This window comes from Ammodytes marinus, assembly GCF_949987685.1.
Source record: "Ammodytes marinus genome assembly, chromosome: 17".
Taxonomy (NCBI): Eukaryota; Metazoa; Chordata; class Actinopteri; order Uranoscopiformes; family Ammodytidae; genus Ammodytes; species Ammodytes marinus.
Window position 1 is genome coordinate 4,508,720 of NC_137221.1, and position 22,500 is coordinate 4,531,219.

Below are 22,500 nucleotides of genomic sequence, written 5' to 3' on the forward strand. Positions count from 1 at the left end.
TAGATAGATAGATAGATAGATAGATAGATAGATAGATAGATAGATAGATAGATAGATGGATAGATAGATAGATAGATAGATGGATAGGGACAGAGGGTGTCATACTGTATGGAATGTAAAGCCCACTGAGGAAAATGTCTATTTGTCATATTGGGCTATACAAATAAAACTGATTTGATTGGAAATGTAAAAAGGGGGAATTAACAATTAGCAATTGTTTCTCGGGTTATTCTTTTTTTTTAAACGCTGGCCAGTCCATTTTACAGTAAACCCAATATCTCTTTGGCCTTTTCTTACACAATATGACACATTCCTGTTGGTGTCATTGTGTGCAGGTGTGGTTCGAGCCTCATGGATGGATGGATGGATGGATGGATGGATGGATGGATGGATGGATGGATGGATGGATGGATGGATGGATAGATAGATAGATAGATAGATAGATAGATAGATAGATAGATAGATAGATAGATAGATAGATAGACAGACAGACAGACAGACAGACAGACAGACAGACAGACAGACAGACAGACAGACAGACAGACAGACAGACAGACAGACAGACAGACAGACAGACAGATAGATAGATAGATAGATAGATAGATAGATGTCTATTTGTGGTATTGGGCTATACATATAAAACTGATTTGATTTGATTCATTGTGTGCAGGTGTGGTGCGAGCGTCGAGTATCTTCCCGATCCTCAGTGCCACCCTGCTGCTGTTGGGCGCGGTGTGTGTGGCCTCCAGTGGCTTCTACAAGAGCAAGAGAAACATCATCCTGGGTGGAGGGATTCTGTTTGTAGCTGCAGGTAAGATCAAGAACAATGGCTTTGTTGAGGGTTTAAAGCTAATAAATGTGTTCCTTTACTCATAATGAAGTTTGGAAGGAAATTTGAGAGTGGGTACTTTTACCATTAAGAGCAAATGTGGTTAAGAGTTTTTATTTTAGTATTTTTGGGGGGACTGTGGCTCAGGTGGTAGAGCGGGACGGCCAATGATCGAAGGGTTGGCGGTTTGATCCCCGCCCTGCCACTTGTGTCATGGTTGTTGTGTCCTTCACCCACCTTGCCTCGTGTGAATGTCGATAGTTAGCCTGCTATCGGTGTATGAATATGTGTGTGAATGGTAACGTGGGAATGGGAAACAGGTCTCCCTTGCAAAAGAGTCTTCGGTCTCAATGGGATTTACCTGTATAAATAAAGGTAAAAAAAATATTACAACAAAAAAGTTGTTTTAATGTAAGTAAATAACCTGCAAAGTCATCATGCAAAGTGTTATGATATTTATAAGTTAAAACCTTATTTACCTGCAATGTGTCGCCTCAAAACTGGAACTCATACAGCAAAAAAATTATATACAATAAAAGACCAGTCTGGATTTTTCTTAAATCTTTATCTCTACATTACTTATTGAAAATGCAATAAATTACAATATTTAAATTATGAATTTGGTAGAAATGTTGTAAGAGGTTTATATTATAAAATCAAAATGTTCATCTTACTCAAACATATGCCTCTAAATAGTAAAACAAGAGACACTGAACATTTGGAGTGGTCTCTTTATTTTTTTTCCGGAGCTGTATGCGCTTCTGCTTTAGTGTTCCATCTTTGTCAGCTCTAATACATGCCTTTGTCTTTCCAATCTCTTCTTCCACTAGAAACCAAAATTAAGCCGTGCTATTTCACCTTGAGATGTTATCCAATCTATTCGTGAAATAGGAAGAAGTTATTATGTATGATATGTAGATTGATTTTTATATTGTGCCTGCTTTCTTCTGTATAATTTGAAAGGAAACAATCCCAGTATCTCCGCCTGAAAAACAATGTAATGAAGGTCCAGCCTGATTTGTATTAGAAGGGCACATAAAGGTGGAGTCAGTCAGTGCGTTTACATGCAGACTCATAATCGGGTAACTAAACGAATAAGACCTCAACAGGACTTTTAAACTGCATGTAAACACCTTTATCCGATCTACTTTGGACACAAATCGGCACAATAACGGACAAGAGAAGTCGGATAAGAACACCTAGATAACTCGTTCATTGTCGGCTTTCTCTCTGCATGTATACAGGGATCGGACATCGCATATCGGACTTCTCGTTCTGTGCTTGTGTGCCTGCGCGTCATAGACATTATAATGTCTATGCTGCGCGTGATAGGGTTATTGACGGAAGGGAACCGGACGTGGCTCTAAAACCACTTGTTGAAAGCATGGTTGAAAGGGCTACAGCGCCACCTAGCATAGTGGAGACAGCCATGCATCGGACATTTACCCAATTTCTGAAAGGCCATGTATACTCAGACAAGTGACACGGTCCGTTCGAGTGTCTTGTTCGATATATGTGATAATCCAATCTAGTTGTGCCATGGAAACGCACTGACTGATTCTGGAGAACGCTTGTTGTCAAAATCACTTTTTGTCAAAATCAGTGAATATCTCACTATCTGCAACCTTTCTGTACTGTGTGTGCTGAAATCGACTGTTAATACACAGCTTAGGCTTTGTAAACTAGTATGTAAACAAAAGTTTCCCACAGTAACTATAGCAATATGCCAGTTTACAGAGCCTAGGCTGTTTACATTATTAACTCTGCATTTAAATCCCATTTCTCTAGGCCTCAGCAACATCATTGGAGTGATCGTTTACATCTCGGCGGCTCTCAGCGACATTTCCCCCAAAAAGGACGAGGACAAGAAGTGGCACTACTCGTACGGCTGGTCCTTCTACTTCGGAGGCCTGTCCTTCATTCTGGCCGAGATGGTTGGAGTTCTGGCCGTCAACATTTACATAGAGAAGAACAAGGAGCTGCGTTGTCGCTCGCGCACCGATCTGTTCAAGAGCACGACGCACGCCATGCTGCGCCTGCCCAGCTACCGCTTCAGACGGCGCTCCAACTCTAGCTCGAGATCCACGGACCCCCCGCATTCACAGGTATATATACTGCATATTGCACACATTGTGAATACTGTTAATTCGTTCATTACATTGCACATTTCAATTTAATTTATCTATTTACTTTCTATTAGATTTTTTTTTATATAAAGTTTTTCTTATTTTGTGCCGTTTTTGCACTATTTAGTATTTAGAATGTATTTAATGTAAATATTGTTTTATCTTTATCTTATTCTACTTTATTTTATCATTATTATTGTTCCTATTGCACCGTGGGTCAGAGACAAACGCCATTTTGATCATTATGTTTGCCTATGCCTGCATATTTTAAGAATTGACAATACAGTTGACTTGACATGACTTGAGGTAAGGACAGGCCCGCCCACATAAATGGTGTACATGCCATGCGATCATTCCTACACAAACCCATACATGTGGAGAGAGACTAACTCAGTGAATAAACAAATGTGAAGCTAGTTGCTCCAATTTTCCTGTGAGGAAAGTTTGTTTTTTAATTGATTGATTGATTATTTTAATGACCACACAGGCTGGTGGAAGTTTTTATCAGTACAGCTTGGTACAGGTTCCAACATTACATTAAACATTAAACATAAATATACATACAGACATACACCTTACATATTTAGTTATGAGAATATAACTTAGAAAATGTTCTCTGACAGACCCAAAGTAACGTAGATCACCTTTAACAATGGAAGACTTATTTCATCCCAATGATCGTTTACTATAATTTTTCCTCCCAACCTTACTCTGACTGTGTGTGAATGAATGGAACCTGGATCCCTGTAAAGTTGAACAGTTTAAAACGTTGCTGAAGACTCGCTTTTTTTGCATTGGCCTTTAACACACCTTTGACACTCCTCCCTCCATTTTTTTTTCTCATGTATCTTACTGTATATGTTATTTTGTATTGTATCTTGTACAGCACTTTGGTCAACTGATGCTGTTTTAAAATTTGCTATAGAAATCATTTTGACTTTGACTTTGACTTTGACTTTGACAGGAGAACTCGCCCATCGGTGTCAACAAGACCTTCGCTCTGCCCCCCTCTGCGCCCCCTTTCTCCGTGGCCACCCTGCCCAACCCGCACCACACCAGCAGCAGCATTGGAAGTGCGGGGGGCGGCGATATCTCCATGTACACCCTGACACGGGACTCCAAATTGGGCAGTTTAGGAGGAGGCGCCCCCCCTCTCTACGGCACCGTTGACCGTGCAACGCTGTACCAACTACACAACTACTTCCCTAAGGACGGGGGGAGTGGCAGCAGTGCAGGAGGGCCCGTTATCAGCGGAGGTACGCTACCATCTCACTCGAAATCCAATTTGGCAGCAGCAGCGGCCGCCGTAGCCCAAAATTCGGCGCCTCTGAATACCTCGACAACAGCTGCTACGCCCACACAGGCCACTCCGATGTCCACGGCAACCATGGAGAGAGATAGAGACAGAGACAGAGATAGAGAGAGGGGCAACGTTGGAACGCTCGACCGACTGACCGCCAAACGGGACCGGGATAGCAACTCAGATACACTCAACAGGAAAACGACGCCAGTTTAAAACGAAATTCTCAGAGAAAAAAAGGGGGGGAGAGTTTTTAGAATGGAAAAAAGATGTGGAGTTGAATTTGTTGAGGTCGTTTTCACACCTACACAGTCAATTTATCATTGTTAAATATGAATATGTGTCAAAGTGCATTAGCTCTGTTTTTGAGTTAGAATTTCTCATTTCATAAAGCAATCACCAAAAAAATCGTCACGCCGCCATTTTCTTTTCTTATTTTTTTTATACTCTGTTTAGGGTTAATTTAATTCTACAATTTGAACATTGTGGAAGGAGTTAATTTATCACCAAATACACTTTAGTATTACTATTCAACTAAATTTACTGTGTATAGTTATGTAGACTTGGTTGCATTGCAATTGTTGCATTTTTCATGTAGTTTGGTTTGCTTTTACATTGCACTTTTGATCATAGACGTCTTATAAGAAGGACGCCAAATTAAACAAAATGGATTCCAATTCATTGCTATGGAAAGCTGCTCAGTGGGGCATGGTGCAATTTGAAGCGGGTATACTTCCTGGTTATGGGACCCACAGTGTGTTAATTTTTTTTTACGGAAGTCAGAACACTAGTCTGACTCCAATGTTGATTCCCACCCTGCGTTCCAAATCACATACTATTTCTTTTTACTACACTACATACTAAAGTACAGAAGAGTTTTAGGGCCACAGAGAGAGAAAAAAATCAGATAAGGAAGATTTTTTTTTCATTATGTCAAGAAAAGTCAAGAATAAAGACGAAAACTCCCAAATGCTATCGGAGTTAGTGGGGCATTTATGTATGTTCAGCATACTACAATTGACTTGCATTTATTGGGACATCCTTAATCTTTTTCTGGCATGCTAAATAGTAGGGAAGTATGCGATTTGGAACGCAGGGCACGTTTGTGGAACAGTGTCTCTTTATGCCGACGATGCACTGATTTTGCTTCACTTCCAATATTTGGTCCGATTTTGCTTTCACACGTCAAATAAACAGCACAATCAAACAGAGACCCACTTCAGCTTCCAGACCGACCAGAATTTGTTTTGTTTGGTCTGCACTGGATTTCGTTTTGACCCAAAAATCAATCAAAATGAAATGGAGACGAACCAGGGTTTGCTTCAAGCGGACCAAAGAACTTAGGTGTGAAAGCGACCTATAGAACAATGTTTTAGATATCTGGTTTTTTGAAAGAAAATAAGGCACAAAATATGAATGGGTGACACTTTAACGGTAATGTTTCTGTCCTTTGCCTTGACCCTAGTGTATCTAGCTGCCATAATTAACTAAACCAATACCATAAACAGTCATACAACACCTGCTATTCTGTGCTAATTCATCACACCTGCCTTGAAAATGGTCATGCATTTAGTTTTGAAACCTTGTTTGTAGGTTTACTATAAAGCAATGGTGCAGTGGAGGCTTCAGCACATGGGATTTTTTTCTTTACTTTCGATTCTAGAATTGTTCCGTTGTCGAAAAATACACACGCACAAGTGGGAGCGTCCCATTAAACCCAGTGTCCCAGTGGGGTTTTAAAGTGCCTTTTAAGAGGAGGCAGGGGAGCTCAGTAGTTACTTATTATTTCCTTCTACATTTTCGTCAGCTGCTTAAAAACTTAAATTTCACTTCAAGAAGAAGAATCTACAGAGTTTTGATTTTGTAATTTGTTGGTCAAGACATCTACTGCTCTGGAAAAAATGAAGAGACCACTCCAAATGTTCAGTGTCTCTCGTTTTACTATCTATAGGCATATGTTTGAGTAGAATGAACATTTTGGTTTTATAATATAAACTACTGACAACATTTCTACCAGATTCCAATACATTTTTGGTCATTAGAAGCTTTTTCAATAAGTAATGTAGAGATGAAGATTTAAGAAAAATACAGAATGGTCTCTTAATTTTTTTCCAGAGCTGTAGGTTCAAACTCAACCAAATATAACTAATCTAGACGTCCAGTTTGAATTTGAACTTGCAAACCACAAAATCAATGCTTTCTGGTATTCTACAACTTACTTTAATTATAAATATTAACAAAAATGTGGTCGAATCGTAGATATATTGTATGTTTCATAGGCTTAGCCACAGACACTTACATTCACACAAGAAACAAGCTGCTTAGAGAAAAGTTGAGTGGCCAATTCAAGGTTAACAGAAGCTATTGAATCTTTGGTCTTAGAGAATGACCTCAGCCATATCTTACCTTCTGACACATAAACGCACACACACACACACATGTACACACACACACACACACACACACACACACACACACACACACACACATACACACACACACACATTAGGACTGTTCCTAGACACAACAAGAGCCTATTTATTTTTCATTGTGTGCCAAAAGCACTTCTAGTGACATATAGACATAGTCCACACATCCATATACTCTAATATTCACCCCTTACCCCTCCAACACACCACTGCTAGTTTGTAACACTACAACTAATGTTCATCTTAACAAGTAACTTCAGGAACTAATGCAAAATCCCCACAATCTGTCTTCAAATGTGTGAAATATTCATCCAATACATCCAATCATGGATAGATAGATAGATAGATAGATAGATAGATAGATAGATAGATAGATAGATAGATAGATAGATAGATAGATAGATAGATAGATAGATAGATAGATAGATAGATAGATAGATAGATAGATAGGTGAATTTAGGCCCAATGTAAGTGGACTGCCCTTCTAGTTTCAATATAATTGCAGTTGTATACTCAACAATAGGGGATTTGCATTCACAGACATTGTTGATTCAAGCCTTCTATTGATCAATATGTAATTCTTTATCCAACCAGTTGCTTGTAAATTGCACCAATCTCCATTTTTGCGAGCAGGTAAAAAAGGCCCTTTGTTGAGCTTTCTTGGGGGAAAATGGTTTCAAACAAAAGAAATGTCCACACTCTGACAAATAGTTATTTAGAAATATATATATTATATTGATCAACAGCACTTTCAACACCTTGCCCGTGTATTGTCAAACAACAATAGAAGCACTGTTTAATCTCCTTAAATAAGTCGATGCCAGTACTTGTTAAAATGGACTTTTTACCTTTATTTATTTATTTATTTTCCTTTTGATGCTTAAAAGCCAGAATATATTACAGGGTTTGTATGACTGTTTATGACGCTGGTTTGATACCGATAGCTATACAAGGCACAGTGTCCGCTAAGTGTTCCTGCTAAGGGCTGTAACTATAGGCAACAGGGTGGGCTCAAAAACTCAGGGGGTGGAGTTTGGGTTAAAAAAAAAGGTTGAAAACATACAACTAAAAGTTGAGTAGAGTAAATATGATTTAGGCAATTATGCTATGAGGCTAACGATAAACTGCTTCAGTCCCCCCTTCCTTCTCTCTTTTAGCTATAACTATATTTACTATTTCAGAAAACTAGAATAATAAATGTATTATTGAGTATTTAAGAAAGCACATAATGTCTGTAAAATGGTAATCTTTGGGTTGTCTTTTCCATTTCGGAGTGAGTGATCACCTCAAGTCTTTACACCAGATTGTAACTCCTTGAGTATTTCTATCATGTCGCCGGTGTTTCTATGATCGTTATGGTTATCGCAGGGTATTTATACATTTTGAAATATTTTTTCTTTTTTGTAAGTTTTTTAACATTTCTTTTCGAGGAATATTTTGATTATTATTTTCTGTCTCTCTCTTGCTTATGTAAAAACTTAAAGTCAGTGATGTCACGTGGAAAAAGCATGTGCCCATTTATTTGAAAGGGTATATTAATTTTTAAAAATATTCATTTTCATAATTCTATGGCAGTTGTTTGTACAGGGAGAGTTGACTGTGTGCATGCTCTTTTTAGTAACACCCTGCCTCACTCACACACTCAAACTGGCACCCGCCCAAAACAACAGTATGTTTCGGCCTACGTGCCTTGCTCAAGGGCACATCGACAATTGCCTAAGAAAGCAAGTGTGTCATTGTAGTTCCTACATCGTCGCAAACAGGCCTTTTAGTCTAGTCTAAGTTGTAATGTTTATTTTTTTTACCGTTAAAGCGGCTACGAGTAACATTTAAATATCTTTTAAACAGCCTCATGTTTCCTCTGATAATCATAAATTACCTTTAACAGCAAACGAGACCATCAGTGCAAAGAAAGACGTTTTTATATAGTTTTTATTACTGCTTTTGGTCTGGTCGCACACCCAGTCCGATTTTCGGTTCGCTCGTGCATGCTCTATGGTCACATATCCGTATTGGTCGCAGATTTCAGTGTGGCGCTGCAACGCGATTTGAGAAGCCTATCCCTCCAGGTGAGGGAAGGGGAGCGGGAGCCTTGTTTGAGACAGTTATTTGTCGTCATAATGACTGATAACGGGGCTGAACCATCAAAGAAAAAAAAGAGAATGCAATGAAGAAAAGCTAAAAGGGAGAGTGATATAAGCTACGGGCGGGACGAGGGCGTTGCCAAGCAACGTGTATACAATTTCACGAGAGCGAAACTAGACTGCTAAATGAATGAGCGGTTGGTACTAACACAAAGTTTGCTTTGCTTCACCATCATCAGATAACCATTATCTGAAATAGTCATTATTTACATCAACAACACAAACACATTACCTCATTGTGATCCATACTAACTGCCGTCTCTCGTTCATTCACTTTCTGTGAGGGCACGTAATCTTTCAGCTCCGTGAGAGAGAGTAGTTAGGTGACGCTGCTGCATCAACTCATTGCAATCAGGTGTGTATAACCCTGACTGGCATTAGTTGATGCAGTGTCAAAACCACTCTCACGGAGCTGAAAAGAGTCCTCACACTTTCAACACACGGACATGCACTATATTGCGCCCTTCTCAGTTCACACTCGCACGCCTGGCACGAGCTAGAAAACAGCTTTGCAACAGCGGGCGTCGTAAAAATACTACCGCTTTTGTCCAAAGGGACGCCAACGTGCCATGTTACTCGTAGTGGCTTTAAGGTGATTTTTGGGAACATTTTCTATGGTATTGTAATGTAAAATTCACCTTATTACGCTTTAGTATTTAATAAAATAGTTCCCTACTGTTTTTTACTTCTTATATTTATTTATTTATTGTAATAATTGCTCTTTAATTTGTCAATTTTCTTTCAGTTTATTTTTTTTTGGATTTTGCAGTATTCTCTCCACTGTTGCCATTTCCATCATAATGTGTGTGTGTGTGTGTGTGTGTTTTGATAAACATTACCAACGTAGCCTAATAATCTGTGTTTTTTAATGTTCTTCTGACTAGTGTATAACTGTTGGCAGTAGAATTTATATTAATTAATCTATTTATTTGCGTGGTGGTACGTGTAGATATTCTTAATGTTATATCGTTTCAGAGTTCATCTGTAACTGTGACATTGTCAGTGGCCTAAGTGCTGCAGGACTGAATCAAGTGTGTGTGTGTGTGTGTGTGTGTGTGTGTGTGTGTGTGTGCGTGCGTGCGCGTGCGTGCGTGTGTGTTGTAAATGGTTTTTCTACATGACAAATAATATGTACAACAAAATGCATCATGCGTCTGAGAAATATGTGAATTGTGACTTAAAGCTGGGGTATGTGATTTCTGATTGGTCAAAATTAACATGAGCTGTACACTTTGACCAATCAGAGCGAGTCTCCGATGCTCTGTTCTTTTTGGCTGTTGGGACTGTCCATTCACTTTGGCACAACGTTATTGGTGTAGAGCGTGTCAGGGAGGGACCATAGGGGAGGGACCAAAGAGAACAAGTGGAGTGGTTGAGGTATTTGGATTCAAATCTCTATCCCAACTGCCATTTTCTCCCCAAATCCTCCACCCCAGCTTTAATCGCTAAATATACAACAAGATTTAGCATTGTACCTTTTGTATAGGGTTTGTGAAAACATGGTCGAATATTTTTATTTATTTTTTTTTTTTCAACTCTTAATATCCTGATGTAAAAGCCATTTTAAAAATACATGTGTGAGTTGTCAACATTTAGGCTACTGACACCAGTTGAAACCTGATACATTTCAAATGGAAAACTGGTATATTTCCACTTAGCATACAGACAGATACATGTAAAGAGCTATGAGGAATAAGGAGAAGCAATACAATATACTGTACATACATCCTCACTGGAATACAGTACACATTCATATATAAATATATAGATATATTCAATAAAGTTCTATATGAAAATTGGATTGTGTCATACGTTATTGAGTGAAAATACCTTCATAAAAACTGTTTTGATTTGATTTATAATTTGATTCTCCAACCACTCTGTCTCCCAAACATACCCATATCATCATTACAAGAACGATGCCACGTATAGTTCAACAATTCATCTCAACTCCCATTTAAATGGCAGCACACACACACACACACACACACACACACACACACACACACACACACACACACACACACACACACACACACACACACACACACACAGTTTATAATGCATTAATATTAAGGGTTTTGCCTAAGGATCACTGGCCTTAGCCCACCCTCACCAAGTCGAACTCTGGTTGTATCAAAATCATGGATAGATAGATAGATAGATAGATAGATAGATAGATAGATAGATAGATAGATAGATAGATAGATAGATAGATAGATAGATAGATAGATAGATAGATAGATAGATAGATAGATAGATAGATAGATAGATAGATAGATAGAGAGAGAGAGAGAGGGGTGGGTGGATGGATGGATGGATGGATGGATGGATGGATGGATGGATGGATGGATGGATGGATGGATGGATGGATGGATGGATGGATGGATGGATGGATGGATGGATGGATGGATGGATAGATAGATAGATAGATAGATAGATAGATAGATAGATAGATAGATAGATAGATAGATAGATAGATAGATAGATAGATAGATAGATAGATAGATAGACAGTGACATGCAGTAATTAAAACAGTTTGGTCTGTTAATAATTCTGAGATGTCTCTCTCTGGAGATACACACAGGAGGGGACTGTCAGCACAGAGGGAAATGTGTGTGTGTGTGTGTGTGTGTGTGTGTGTGTGTGTGTGTGTGTGTGTGTGTGTGTGTGTGTGTGTGTGTGTGTGTGTGTGTGTGTGTGTGTGTGTGTGTGTGTGTGTGTGTGTGTGTGTGTGTGTGTGTGTGTGTGTGTGTGTATGTGACAGATTTTTAATCCCGCTGACAATGAGATCTGCTGGCAGAGCACACTGGAGTTTTGATTGAAGCAGCACAGATCCGATTTGGTGTCAAAGTTTTAATTAGTTGGCCTCTCTCTCTCTTTCTCGTCCTCTCACTCTCTCTCCCTCTCTCCGTCTCTCTTTCTGTCTCTCTTTCTCTCTCCCTCTCTCTCTCTCGCTCTCTTTCTCTCTCTCTCCCTCTCTACCTATCTCCCTCTCTCTCTCTTTCTGTCTCTCTCTGTCTTTCTCTCTCCCTCTCTCTCTCTGTCTTTCTCTCTCTCTCTCTCTCCCTCTCTACCTACCTCCCTCCCTCCCTCTCTCTCTCTATGTCTCTCTCTATGTCTCTCTCTCTCTGTCTCCCTCTTCCTTCCTCTCTCTCTCTCTCTCTCTCTCTCTCTCTCTCTCTCTCTCTCTCTCTCTCTCTCTCTCTCTCTCTCTCTCTCTCTCTTCAGAATAATCAAAATAATTTCCATCAGGACCCATGGTGAGACCCACGTCATACGCACTGTGAATCTTTCTTATACAGGTTTGTACTAGATTTTACTCATTAAGTCCCTGAGTGACATATACCCTGCGTTCCAAATCACATACTCTTTCTCTTTACTACGCTACATACTAAAGTACAGAAGAGTTTTAGTCTTTTTACTACACTACATACTAAAGTACAGAAGAGTTTTAGTCTTTTTACTACGCTACATACTAAAGTACAGAAGAGTTTTAGGGCCACAGGAGAGAGAAAAAAATCAGATAAGAAAGATTTTTTTTCATTATGTCAAGAAATCTCAAGAATAAAGACGAATACTTCAAAATGCTATTGGAGTTAGTGGGGCATTTATGTATTTTCAGCATACTACAATTGACGTGCATTTATTGGGACATCCTAAATATTTTTTTGGCATACTAAATAGTATGTAAGTATGGGGATTGGAACACAGGGGCTGTGTTCGGAAAGCCATATGTCCCACATCCAACATTTATATACTACATACTGTCTACTCAAAGATCGATTGTGTATGCGAGGTGCGTCGAAAAATTCACACTGAAGTATACTCAAGCAATAAAGAATTTCTTCTCATAAGATTCCGGCCGTTTAGACGCCGTTTAGCGTATTGCCGCCCTCCACAGGTTAGATATAGAACTAGATTTTTACATACAGTCCTGTGTTGTGCAGGAAATGCAGAATTTGTAAATAAAGAATTAAAAAAAAAACCTTCCTTGTCGTTTGAAAAGACGCGATGCATTGTGAGACGGTTGAGTAGGAAAAGTAATCGATCCATACCCAAAATCTTACCGGAAGTTAGTACTCATCCGGGAATTTCTCGCATACCCAAACTCGCATACCCAACTGTCACATACTCAAATTAAAGTCAAAATTAGTATGAGTAGGAGGTTAGTATGGCTTTCCGAACACAGCCAGGGTTACTCAACATCCTGGTGTGGTAGTCATGTGACTGTGACAGGAAGTGACTTCCCAAACATTGCTGTGTGGCAGATGCACACCACAAGTGAAGGAAATAGCTCATTTTGAAAGCTTTTTTTTGTTACTACAGGTGAGTTTAAACCCATTTAACACTTCTAATGCTTTAATAGTGTGTCCTGTATTACCTTTAACCCAGTCTGACCATATTTCATTAACATCGGGCCGTTAGCCTCAAAATAGTCATGGAAATCCTGATGTTACATAATTGTCCCAATAACAAAAATGGTAACAAGCCAATCAATTAATTTTAGTGTTTCAATTATTTTGAATTAATATTATATATGTTCTCTTGTTAAATTCAAAGTACATTTGAACAAGTGTAAACAAAAATGAATGTCAACACATTCTAATAGAAGGGTTAGGCCTATATAAAATAAATTCTTATAATATTTAGGATTTAAAAAAAAAAAAAAAACATCAGAAACGTGTTCCATGTGGTTCACTTTGTCTGTATTATATCCCTCATATTTTTACTATAAGTAGAAATGAGTCTGGGTTAAAGTTAATTGTTTCAAATGAGGCTTTTCACAATCAACAAGCCTCTCTCTCTCTCTCTCTCTCACTCTCTCTCTCTCTCTCTCTGTTTCTCTCAATTCAATTCAATTCAAATTGGTAAAAATATTCAACATATAACAACATAACATACAGATGACAGATCTCTCCCTCTCTCTCTCTCCCTCTCTCTCTCTCTCTCTCTCCCTCTCCCTCTGTCTCTCTCTCTCCCTCCCTCTCTCTCTCTATCTCTTCCTTGGTGGTAAACGGTAGCTATATATATAGACGGTTTGCTAGTGGGTGTGGGGAGGGTGTCAGAGTCATGCGTTAGAAGACTACAGGTCATGTTACTGTGTGTGTGTGTGTGTGTGTGTGTGTGTGTGTGTATGTGTGTGTGTGTGTGTGTGTGTGTGTGTGTGTGTGTGTGTGTGTGTGTGTGTGTGTGTGTGTGTGTGTGTGTGTGTGTGTGTGTGTGTGTGTGTGTGTGTGTGTGTGCGCGTACGTGCATGTGTGACTGCTGAGTGGGTGAGTGTTTAGACAGTACTGGAAATGTGATGAGGCTAATCAGAGTTTAAGTAAATAATTTTCGTTGGTCAAATTAAAAATCAGAGGTTGTAACAATTGTTGTCTGAATCACTTTTCGTCAAAATCAGTGAATATCTCCTCACAATTCTCTACCTTTCCGTACTGTGTGTGTGCTGAAAGAATAATCCAGTGTTAATACAAAGCCTAGGCTCTGTAAACCGGTATGTAAACAATGGCTATGTAAACAAAGTGGACCCAACATAGCTCGCAACATGCCTGTTTACAGAGTGTAAGCTGTGTATTAACATCAGCTTTTTTTCCAGGGCACACACAGTACAGACAGGTAGCGGATCATGAGGAGATATTCACTGATTTTGACAAGAAGTGATTTTGACAACAAGCGTTCTCCAGAATCAGTCAGTGCGTTTACATGCAGACTCATAATCGGGTAACTAAACGGATAAGACTTCAACAGGATTTTTAAACTGCATGTAAACACCTTTATCCGATCTACTTCGGACACAAATCGGCACAATAACGGACAAGAGAAGTCGGATAAGAACACCTAGATAACTCGTTCATTGTCGGCATTCTCTCTGCATATACAGGGATCGGATATCGCATATCGGACTTCTCGTTCTGCGCTTGTGTGCCTGCGCGTTATAGGCTACACCATGGGTTATTGCTGGAAGGGAACCGGACGTGGCTCTATAACCACTTGTTGAAAGGACTACAGCGCCACCTAGCATAGTGGAGACAGCCATGCATCGGACATTTATCCGATTTCTGAAAGGCCATGTATACTCAGACAAGTAACCGCACTGACTGACTTCACCATTCTTCATTAATTACATTAGTAGAACCATGCAAATTATTTGAAAACAAACTATTTCTCAACTATTATTTTGATGTATTTCCGTCCCATTCTGTTGGCTAGTGCCTTGCTGTGCCTACTGCCTAGTCAGAGTGTGAGCACACAGCAGAATTATCTTTCACGATGAAGAAATGTGATATCCACTTACTGCCCAGCGGATTGAGCTGTATTTTAATATGTCAGTGAAGTCTGTTTTTAGCTCCTTGCTCGCTCTGCTTTATATTTATGATGGTCGTCTAGACTTGTGTGACATTCTGGAAAACTTAATTGAATGTCTTAAATGTCTTAAATGTGATACTGAGGACGTGTGGTAGTAGTTAGGCAGAGTGTGTGTGTGTGTGTGTGTGTATGTGTGTGTGTGTGTGTGTGTGTGTGTGTGTGTGTGTGTGTGTGTGTGTGTGTGTGTTTCTATGTGTATGTGTGTGTGTGTGTGTGTGTTTCTATGTGTATGTGTGTGTGTGTGTGTGTGTGTGTGTGTGTGTGTGTGTGTGTGTGTGTGTGTGTGTGTGTGTGTGTGCGTGTGTGTGTGTGTGTGTGCGTGTGTGTGTGTGCGTGTGTGCGTGTGTGTCCATTGGTCTAACTGTTAAGAAATGTCAAACTGACTTCTCACAATCACTTAATGTTCTTGGTAATGCAGTAAGTGAATCTGTTTGTATCCCATGGCTTCAGTTTCAGTTTTCGTCAAACGTACTATTAAAGGAGTGTATGTTCTTTCCAGTGGATTAAGTGACGTTGAAAGTGAATGAATTGAGGAGGGGGGGGGGGGTCGTGTGTGTGTGTGTGTGTGTGTGTGTGTGTGTGTGTGTGTGTGTGTGTGTGTGTGTGTGTGTGTGTGTGTGTGTGTGTGTGTGTGTGTGTGTGTGTGTGTGTGTGTGTGTGTGTGTGTGTGTGTGTGTGTGTGTGTGTGTGTGTGTGGGGGGGGGGGGGGGGGGGGTGGAAGGCACTTAGTGTTAGTCAGGTGACAGAAAGCCAAAGATATTATCTATCCTCGAGATACTATCAAGACCATCAAGCATCATGTGCTCAAAATGCAAGTGTGTCTGTGAATAACAACACTTTTTTTTATTAATTAAAAGGTGGAGTCAGTGATTCTAGACAACACTTGTTGTTCTCAAAATCAGTGATTATCTCCAGTGTCAATGCACAGCCTATATGCTCTGTAAAAGGGCATGTTGCTAGTTACGTTGGGCCCCCTTTGTTAACATTCCCTTTGTGTACATGCCAATATACAGAGCTGTGTAGTAACACTGGATTTGGTACAGACAGGTAGCGGATCATGAGGAGATATTCACTGATTTCGACAAAACGGGATTTTGACAACAAGCGTTCGCCAGAATCACTGACTCCACATGAACCTTTAACATGACAACTATGGTGCTGTTTTGAAAATATTGTAATTATGGCAAACCAAGTGTGATTTATGAAAGTGTAGCAATACAGTCAGCCAACTAAAACAACTTTGCAGTTAGGGAAAGACCATGTTTACAGATTTAAATATGATTTGAAACCAGTGATGTGACGGAAGCCTTACCTCGTCTCCCCCCAGATGAGTGTCAGTTACACCACATACCGTCCTACCACCCAACAACACATCACTCACTACACTGTCAGACTTCTAGGGACACACACTGGCCACGGTGTTAGCTATCACATGCACAAGAGGAGATTTTGTTTTATCATCATCAAGTTAGCAAGTTATAAAGACACTGCAAGGAAATTTTAAATGTTCGTGAAACAGTCTAATTTTTCCTCCAATTATTATAAATGACCTGTAACAGCAAATGAGACCATCTGTAAAAAAAAAGTAAAAAATTATTTATGGGGCAACCGTGGCTCAGGTGGTTAAGCGGGTTGGCCAATGATCCAAGGGTTGGCGGTTCGATCCCCGCTCTGCCACCAGTGTCATGGTTGTTGTGTCCTTGGGCAAGACACTTCACCCACCTTGCCTCGTGTGAATGTGTATGACTGCTGTATGTTTAAGGTGGTGGTCTGAGGGGCCGTAGGCGCTGAAAGGCAGCCACGCTTCCGTGAGTCTTCCCCAGGCTTGAAAAGCGCTATATAAATCCAATCCATCATTATTATTATGCCTTTGCTCGTTTATTTTTAAGTTTTTTAAACTTTACAGAAATTTGGTTCAGAGGAGGCGGGCTATGCTCTGGTTCTTATGACGCAACAATTATTTTTGAACCAATCACAGCAGTTCTCAGCCCTAATATCCAATGAAAACGATGACTGTTTCCAGGGAGATGGTTTGACACAGCCACGCCCACACAGTCCTGTTTTTAACTAAGTTTATAATATTTTTTAACATTCAGTTTCAATCAGATTTTTGTAAAGGCAAGGCAAGGCAATTCATTTCTATAGCACAATTCAGACACAAGGCCATTCACAGTGCTTTACAGGGGCATGAAATACATCAAGATTAAGAATAAACATTAGAAAAGTGAATGTAAAATATGATAAAACATTTAAAAGCTAAAGAAAAAAACTTACTGAGACACCAGACTTTGATATCATATATAGACTTTTACTATTGTAGAGCAGGTTCACAGAGGCTTTAGGAGCTTAAGACCGGCGCCTACTTCACCTCATGACTTCTCATATCAATCTGAAGAGGTTGATTTGAATCATCAGATGTCGGGTTGGATAACGTTTGGGAATGTTTGCTGTCACGGGCAAGTTCAGACTGTGGCCCACACCGTGTGTATCATATCATTGTGTGTGTGAACATTGTCAAGCATTCAAATCCCTTGAGAGGTCCTCCATGTTACTAAAAGCGATAGTGCGTAACTTATGTCGCCCCCTTGAGGAATTCTGAGTATTTACAACAACACTGTCGGTGCATCTACATGAGGTAAAGCCTTCAGTGCATGGATTTTATACCTTCTTCTGTACGTCCAGGTTTTTTTCTTAGCAGTAGAATCAACAACTGAAACATTTCTTGGGCTCTTCTTGGAATTTTTCTGAGCTCCTGCACCAGTGTCAGGGAGGGGGACACCAGTTTGTAAACGCTGCCATACTGAGAAATACAGAGAGAGTTTTGTGGAGCTGATAATAGGCTTAATCAACTTTGTGTCAGACTTATTTACCAATGGCTTGAATGTAACATAAATTAATTATATTCTAAAACAGTTACGCACTGTCGCTTTAAGTGCATACGTCTTTTGCAACAAGTGAATTTGAGCGTGTGTTTGTGTGCACAGCTTGTGTTACTCCTATTGGACACGGTCTATATATAGAGGCAGAGGGCTGGAGCCAAATGTGAGACGCTTCAGATTGAGGGTCACTGTGGCGACTGAGAGGAGACCGTTAGCCGGATAACAAGTAGCTGCCTGCAACATTAGTAACGTTAGCTGCTGAACTGGTGCTAATGTTAGCTACCGAACTGGTGCTAACGGTAGTGGAGGGAGAAGGGGTCAAGGAGGGCAAGAAATCACGAGTCAGGGCCATCCAATAACACACACCTAAAAGCATTGTTATCACTGTTTATAACTTGTATGTTTATGAATGTTTCTACATTCAGGCACTGCTGTTTTGGTATCTATCTATCTATCTATCTATCTATCTATCTATCTATCTATCTATCTATCTATCTATCTATCTATCTATCTATCTATCTGTCTGTCTGTCTGTCTGTCTGTCTGTCTGTCTGTTTGTCTATCCATCCATCATTACCTTCTTCAGTGTCCTACAATTGGTCCAATAGTTTTCAAAGATGAACTGGTTGGTTGATTTGAGATACAATTAAACCTCTGCATGTAACGTGATGATCTTTCTTTGCAATTTACTTTTCCATGTTGCCTTCAGGTGCTTGTCGGAAAAATCAGAATTATGACTTCAGTGTCCAGGAAACAGTACAAGGGTCACAAGGGCTGGTGGTCTGGCAGTGTAAGTTTGCACTGTATCATATAACAGCAAGTAACATGCAACTGCAACATCCCAGGTTCTAATTTAGCCAAGACCTTTTATTCTATGTCAAAGATCGTTTCCCCCCTTGCAGTTTAGAACATGGAAAATAATATAATACTGTATTGGTTACCCTATGTAAAAACATTATAATATTAAATAAAAATGTACGTAAAGATAGTTGGAATTTCCTGTCAAATCAGTTTTATTTGTATAGCCCAAAATCACAAATACATTTGTCTCAGTGGGCTTTACATTTCATACAATATGATACAATGTGATACAATATGACACCCTGCCCTTACACCCTTAGCTCGGCTGAGAAAAAACTCCCAGTAAAAACCCTTTACCGGGAATAAAAAAATAATAATCTGTGATCATTAAGTAGCTGTGTTCTGATTTTATTTTAATGGCTGTATCGGATATCCTAATGTCAAGAATGGATGGGTGCTGTTTTTGTTATCACCAACCTGTTTCATGCATTACTATTCATGTGCATGTTTCTAATTGTGCAAAAAAACACGATACAAAATATTTGAAAGAAAAAAAAACTAACGTTAATGTGTAGATATTTGGAATTTACTATGATCTCAAAGTAGCTGGGTTCTGATTTTATTTTAATGGCTGTCGAGTATTTGAGATCAATGTTACAAACTATGACTAAAAGTAAAGGCATTCTCTATTTAAAGGTGGAGTCAGTGATTCTGGAGAACGCTTGTTGTCAAAATCACTTGTTGTCAAAACCAGTGAATATACCTGTCCGTACTGTGTGCAACAACAACAAAAATCTGGTGTTAATACATAGTTTGGCCTCCGTAAACTGGTATGTAGAAAAAGGTGCCCTTCGTAGCTATCAACATGCAAGTTAACACATAGCATAGCGACAAGCATTCTCCAGAATTGCTTACTAAAACAGAAACCCAAACAAAGTGGAAATATCAAATACATAGTCAGTCAAAACAGCTGTTATTTTATCATAATGTAAATTGGATCGGAGATTGAGGAGAAGGCCATTGTGTGAGCTAAGAACGTGTCAAGCGTGCAGAGTAAGAAAGAAATTGGAACTTGAGAGAGGGTGACATTAAATATTCATGTCGTGTTTAATAATAAAATGGAGTCATTCATATTCAAATCAATTCAGTTCAACAAAAAAAAATAAAAGTTGCTGAGACCTTGGAGGCAGAGAAAAGCACTTTGTTCTAACAACATAACTCATAAACGATGACAGAAACAAAGGCAACTATCAATCTTCTTCACAATGTTGAATCTGCTTGTCTAGAAAAGTGGCACTAGCACCTACTTTACACTTGAAATATAATATTAATCTGCAATATACAGCTCCAGAAAAAATTAAGAGACCACTCCAAATGTTCAGTGTCTCTTGTTTTACTCTTTAGAGGCATATGTTTGAGTAAAATGAACATTTTGATTTTATAACATAAACTATACTGACAACATTTCTACCAAATTCCCAATAAAAATATTGTCATTTAGAGCATTTTCAATAAGTGATATAGAGATGAAGATTTAAGGAAAATCCAGACTGGTCTCTAAATTTTTTGAGGGCTGTATGCTGCATATTCACTATACAATATATTTGAAATCTGGTAACAATATAAAGAGAATTTGTTGTTCATCATCACATGTATGCCAAGACACAATAAATGATAATAGATGATTTGAAAATCTAAACGGATTTGTACCCTAATGTAGTTAAAGCTGGGGTATATGATTTCTGATTGGTCAAAGTTAACATGAGCTGACACTTTGACCAATCAGAGCGAAGCTCCAATTCTCTGTTCTCATTGGCTGTTGGGACTGTCCATTCACTTTGGCACAACTTTGTTGGTGTATAGCGTGTCAGGGAGGGACCATAGGGGAGGGACCAAAGAGAACAAGTGGAGCGGTTGAGGTATTTGGATTCGAATCTCTATCCCAACTGCTATTTTCTCCCCAAATCCTCCACCCCAGCTTTAAATAATATTGTATTTCGAACTATGGATTGATAAACAACAAAACAGCAATCGTAGACAGAGGAGGAAGCTTTTTGAGAACAAACTCAACACTGACAATTTAACACGTCTCTTAAACTGAGTTCTCAGATTGGAGGTCAAAATACTGCTCATTCAGTGGATTTTTCCTTATATATATTTTTATTTAGGCTTGATGATCATCTTCTGTTGCTACGGAGCAGACATGTTGCTGTGATCCAAAGGAACTGGAACTGATCGGGGTTTTGATGTGTACATTTAGTTTCAAAGTTAGAATTAACTTGCTGTCTAGAGAGAGAGAGAGAGAGAGAGAGCAAGAGAGAGAGAGAGAGAGAGAGAGAGAGAGAGAGAGCGACAGAGAGAGCGACAGAGAGAGAGAGAGATAGTCATTTTCTAACCCTTGAAATGGTTTTTCAACGTGGGGAGTCCAAGCCTACAACCTTCATTCAGACTACAGACAAGGCGTATTGTTTTGAATACCAGTATAATAATTAAACTTACTGTTTAAATAAGGCCAAGTCATTATAAAATGCTCTATAGACATTTTAGCATTCATCTTAGCCAAATGCTTCCAGCAAATGAGCGACATTCAAACCGTTCCCTTGAATCACTTCTTTCAACCGCCAGATTATTTCAAACAGTGTTTCTGTGAAGTATTATTTGTCAATGAGCTTCATATCAAAGCAGTGGAAAAGCCAGTAATTAAAAAGGACACATTAATTAATGTACTGAATTAAACTAAACAGAGAATTTGCCTCCGAGCCCTGCAGGATTATATTAGTAAGACAATAGAGGAGAGTTTCCCCCAAACGCGTCTGAGCATTGAGATCGCATTGTACTGTAAAACATTTAAAGAGATACACACACTGTAACGTGAGCGCCTTACTGACTACGTGATGGAGACAGCAAGGTGGGGGTCATTAATCAAAGTCTACCTCTCAACAGTCAAGCTAAAATTATACTACTTAAGATTATTGTAATGAGAGAAAAGTATACAGGCTAAGTACTTGAAAATGAAATGGGAACTGTCCGCACTAGATGTTTGAGTTTTAATTAAAAAGTAAAAGTAAAAATATATATATATATATATCTTAAATTGTATGGGAAACTGTGTTTGATTTAACCCTTTGACAACTTGTCTTTTGTTAAGATAATTCATGATTCAAAAAGTAAATGTGTCCTTCATATATGTAAAGACTTGAAATTCAAACAATAACAGGTGTGCCAAATAATTCTATGTCATACAGTGTTAAAGCTGTCTGAAAAACTTTGTGAACAAAAACGTTAACCCTTTAACTGCCTGCTCAACCATTTGGTAGAGCACATTTTGAGTCACTATATTTTATTGAGGGGGGTGCTCAATTTAACTAAACCTGATTGGGCCATCTCTACCATTCGGCTAACGTATGTTATCCTAAAAAAAACACTAGATGTCACTGTGTCTTTAAATGGTACGCCTCTTAGGTCCCCTAAAACCTGAAAATCGTAAACAGGAAAATCACTCCAAACATGTTGACAGTTGTTGGGTGAAATTTTTAAAGGTAGGTATATTTTTTCAACAAGTCATATTGTCCAACGCCCTAATGAACAGAATTATGTAAATTGATACCACAAAAAAGACTTAA

At 39.1% G+C, this 22,500-nt stretch overlaps 2 protein-coding genes across 3 annotated transcripts in view; one reads left to right on the forward strand and one right to left on the reverse strand.

Moving 5' to 3' along the window:
- The window catches only part of LOC307263780 (voltage-dependent calcium channel gamma-4 subunit-like), a gene marked incomplete at both ends in the record, with an annotated part of 16,236 nt that extends 11,765 nt beyond the window's left edge, over window positions 1-4,471 (forward strand). Inside the window, 3 exons of the mRNA XM_080045035.1 lie at window positions 671-811; window positions 2,618-2,934; window positions 3,920-4,471. Of these exons, the coding sequence (XP_079901161.1) occupies window positions 671-811; window positions 2,618-2,934; window positions 3,920-4,471 (1,010 nt within the window). The remainder of the gene's footprint in view (window positions 1-670; window positions 812-2,617; window positions 2,935-3,919) is intronic.
- Window positions 4,472-19,960: 15,489 nt separating this feature from the next.
- LOC307263727 (voltage-dependent calcium channel gamma-6 subunit-like) overlaps window positions 19,961-22,500 on the reverse strand; it is a 23,853-nt gene continuing 21,313 nt past the window's right edge. For both annotated transcript variants that reach the window (XM_080044956.1, XM_080044955.1), the window contains exon 7: window positions 19,961-22,500. This exon is cut by the window's right edge and continues 1,207 nt beyond it. The gene's annotated coding sequence lies outside the window, so the exon portion shown is untranslated.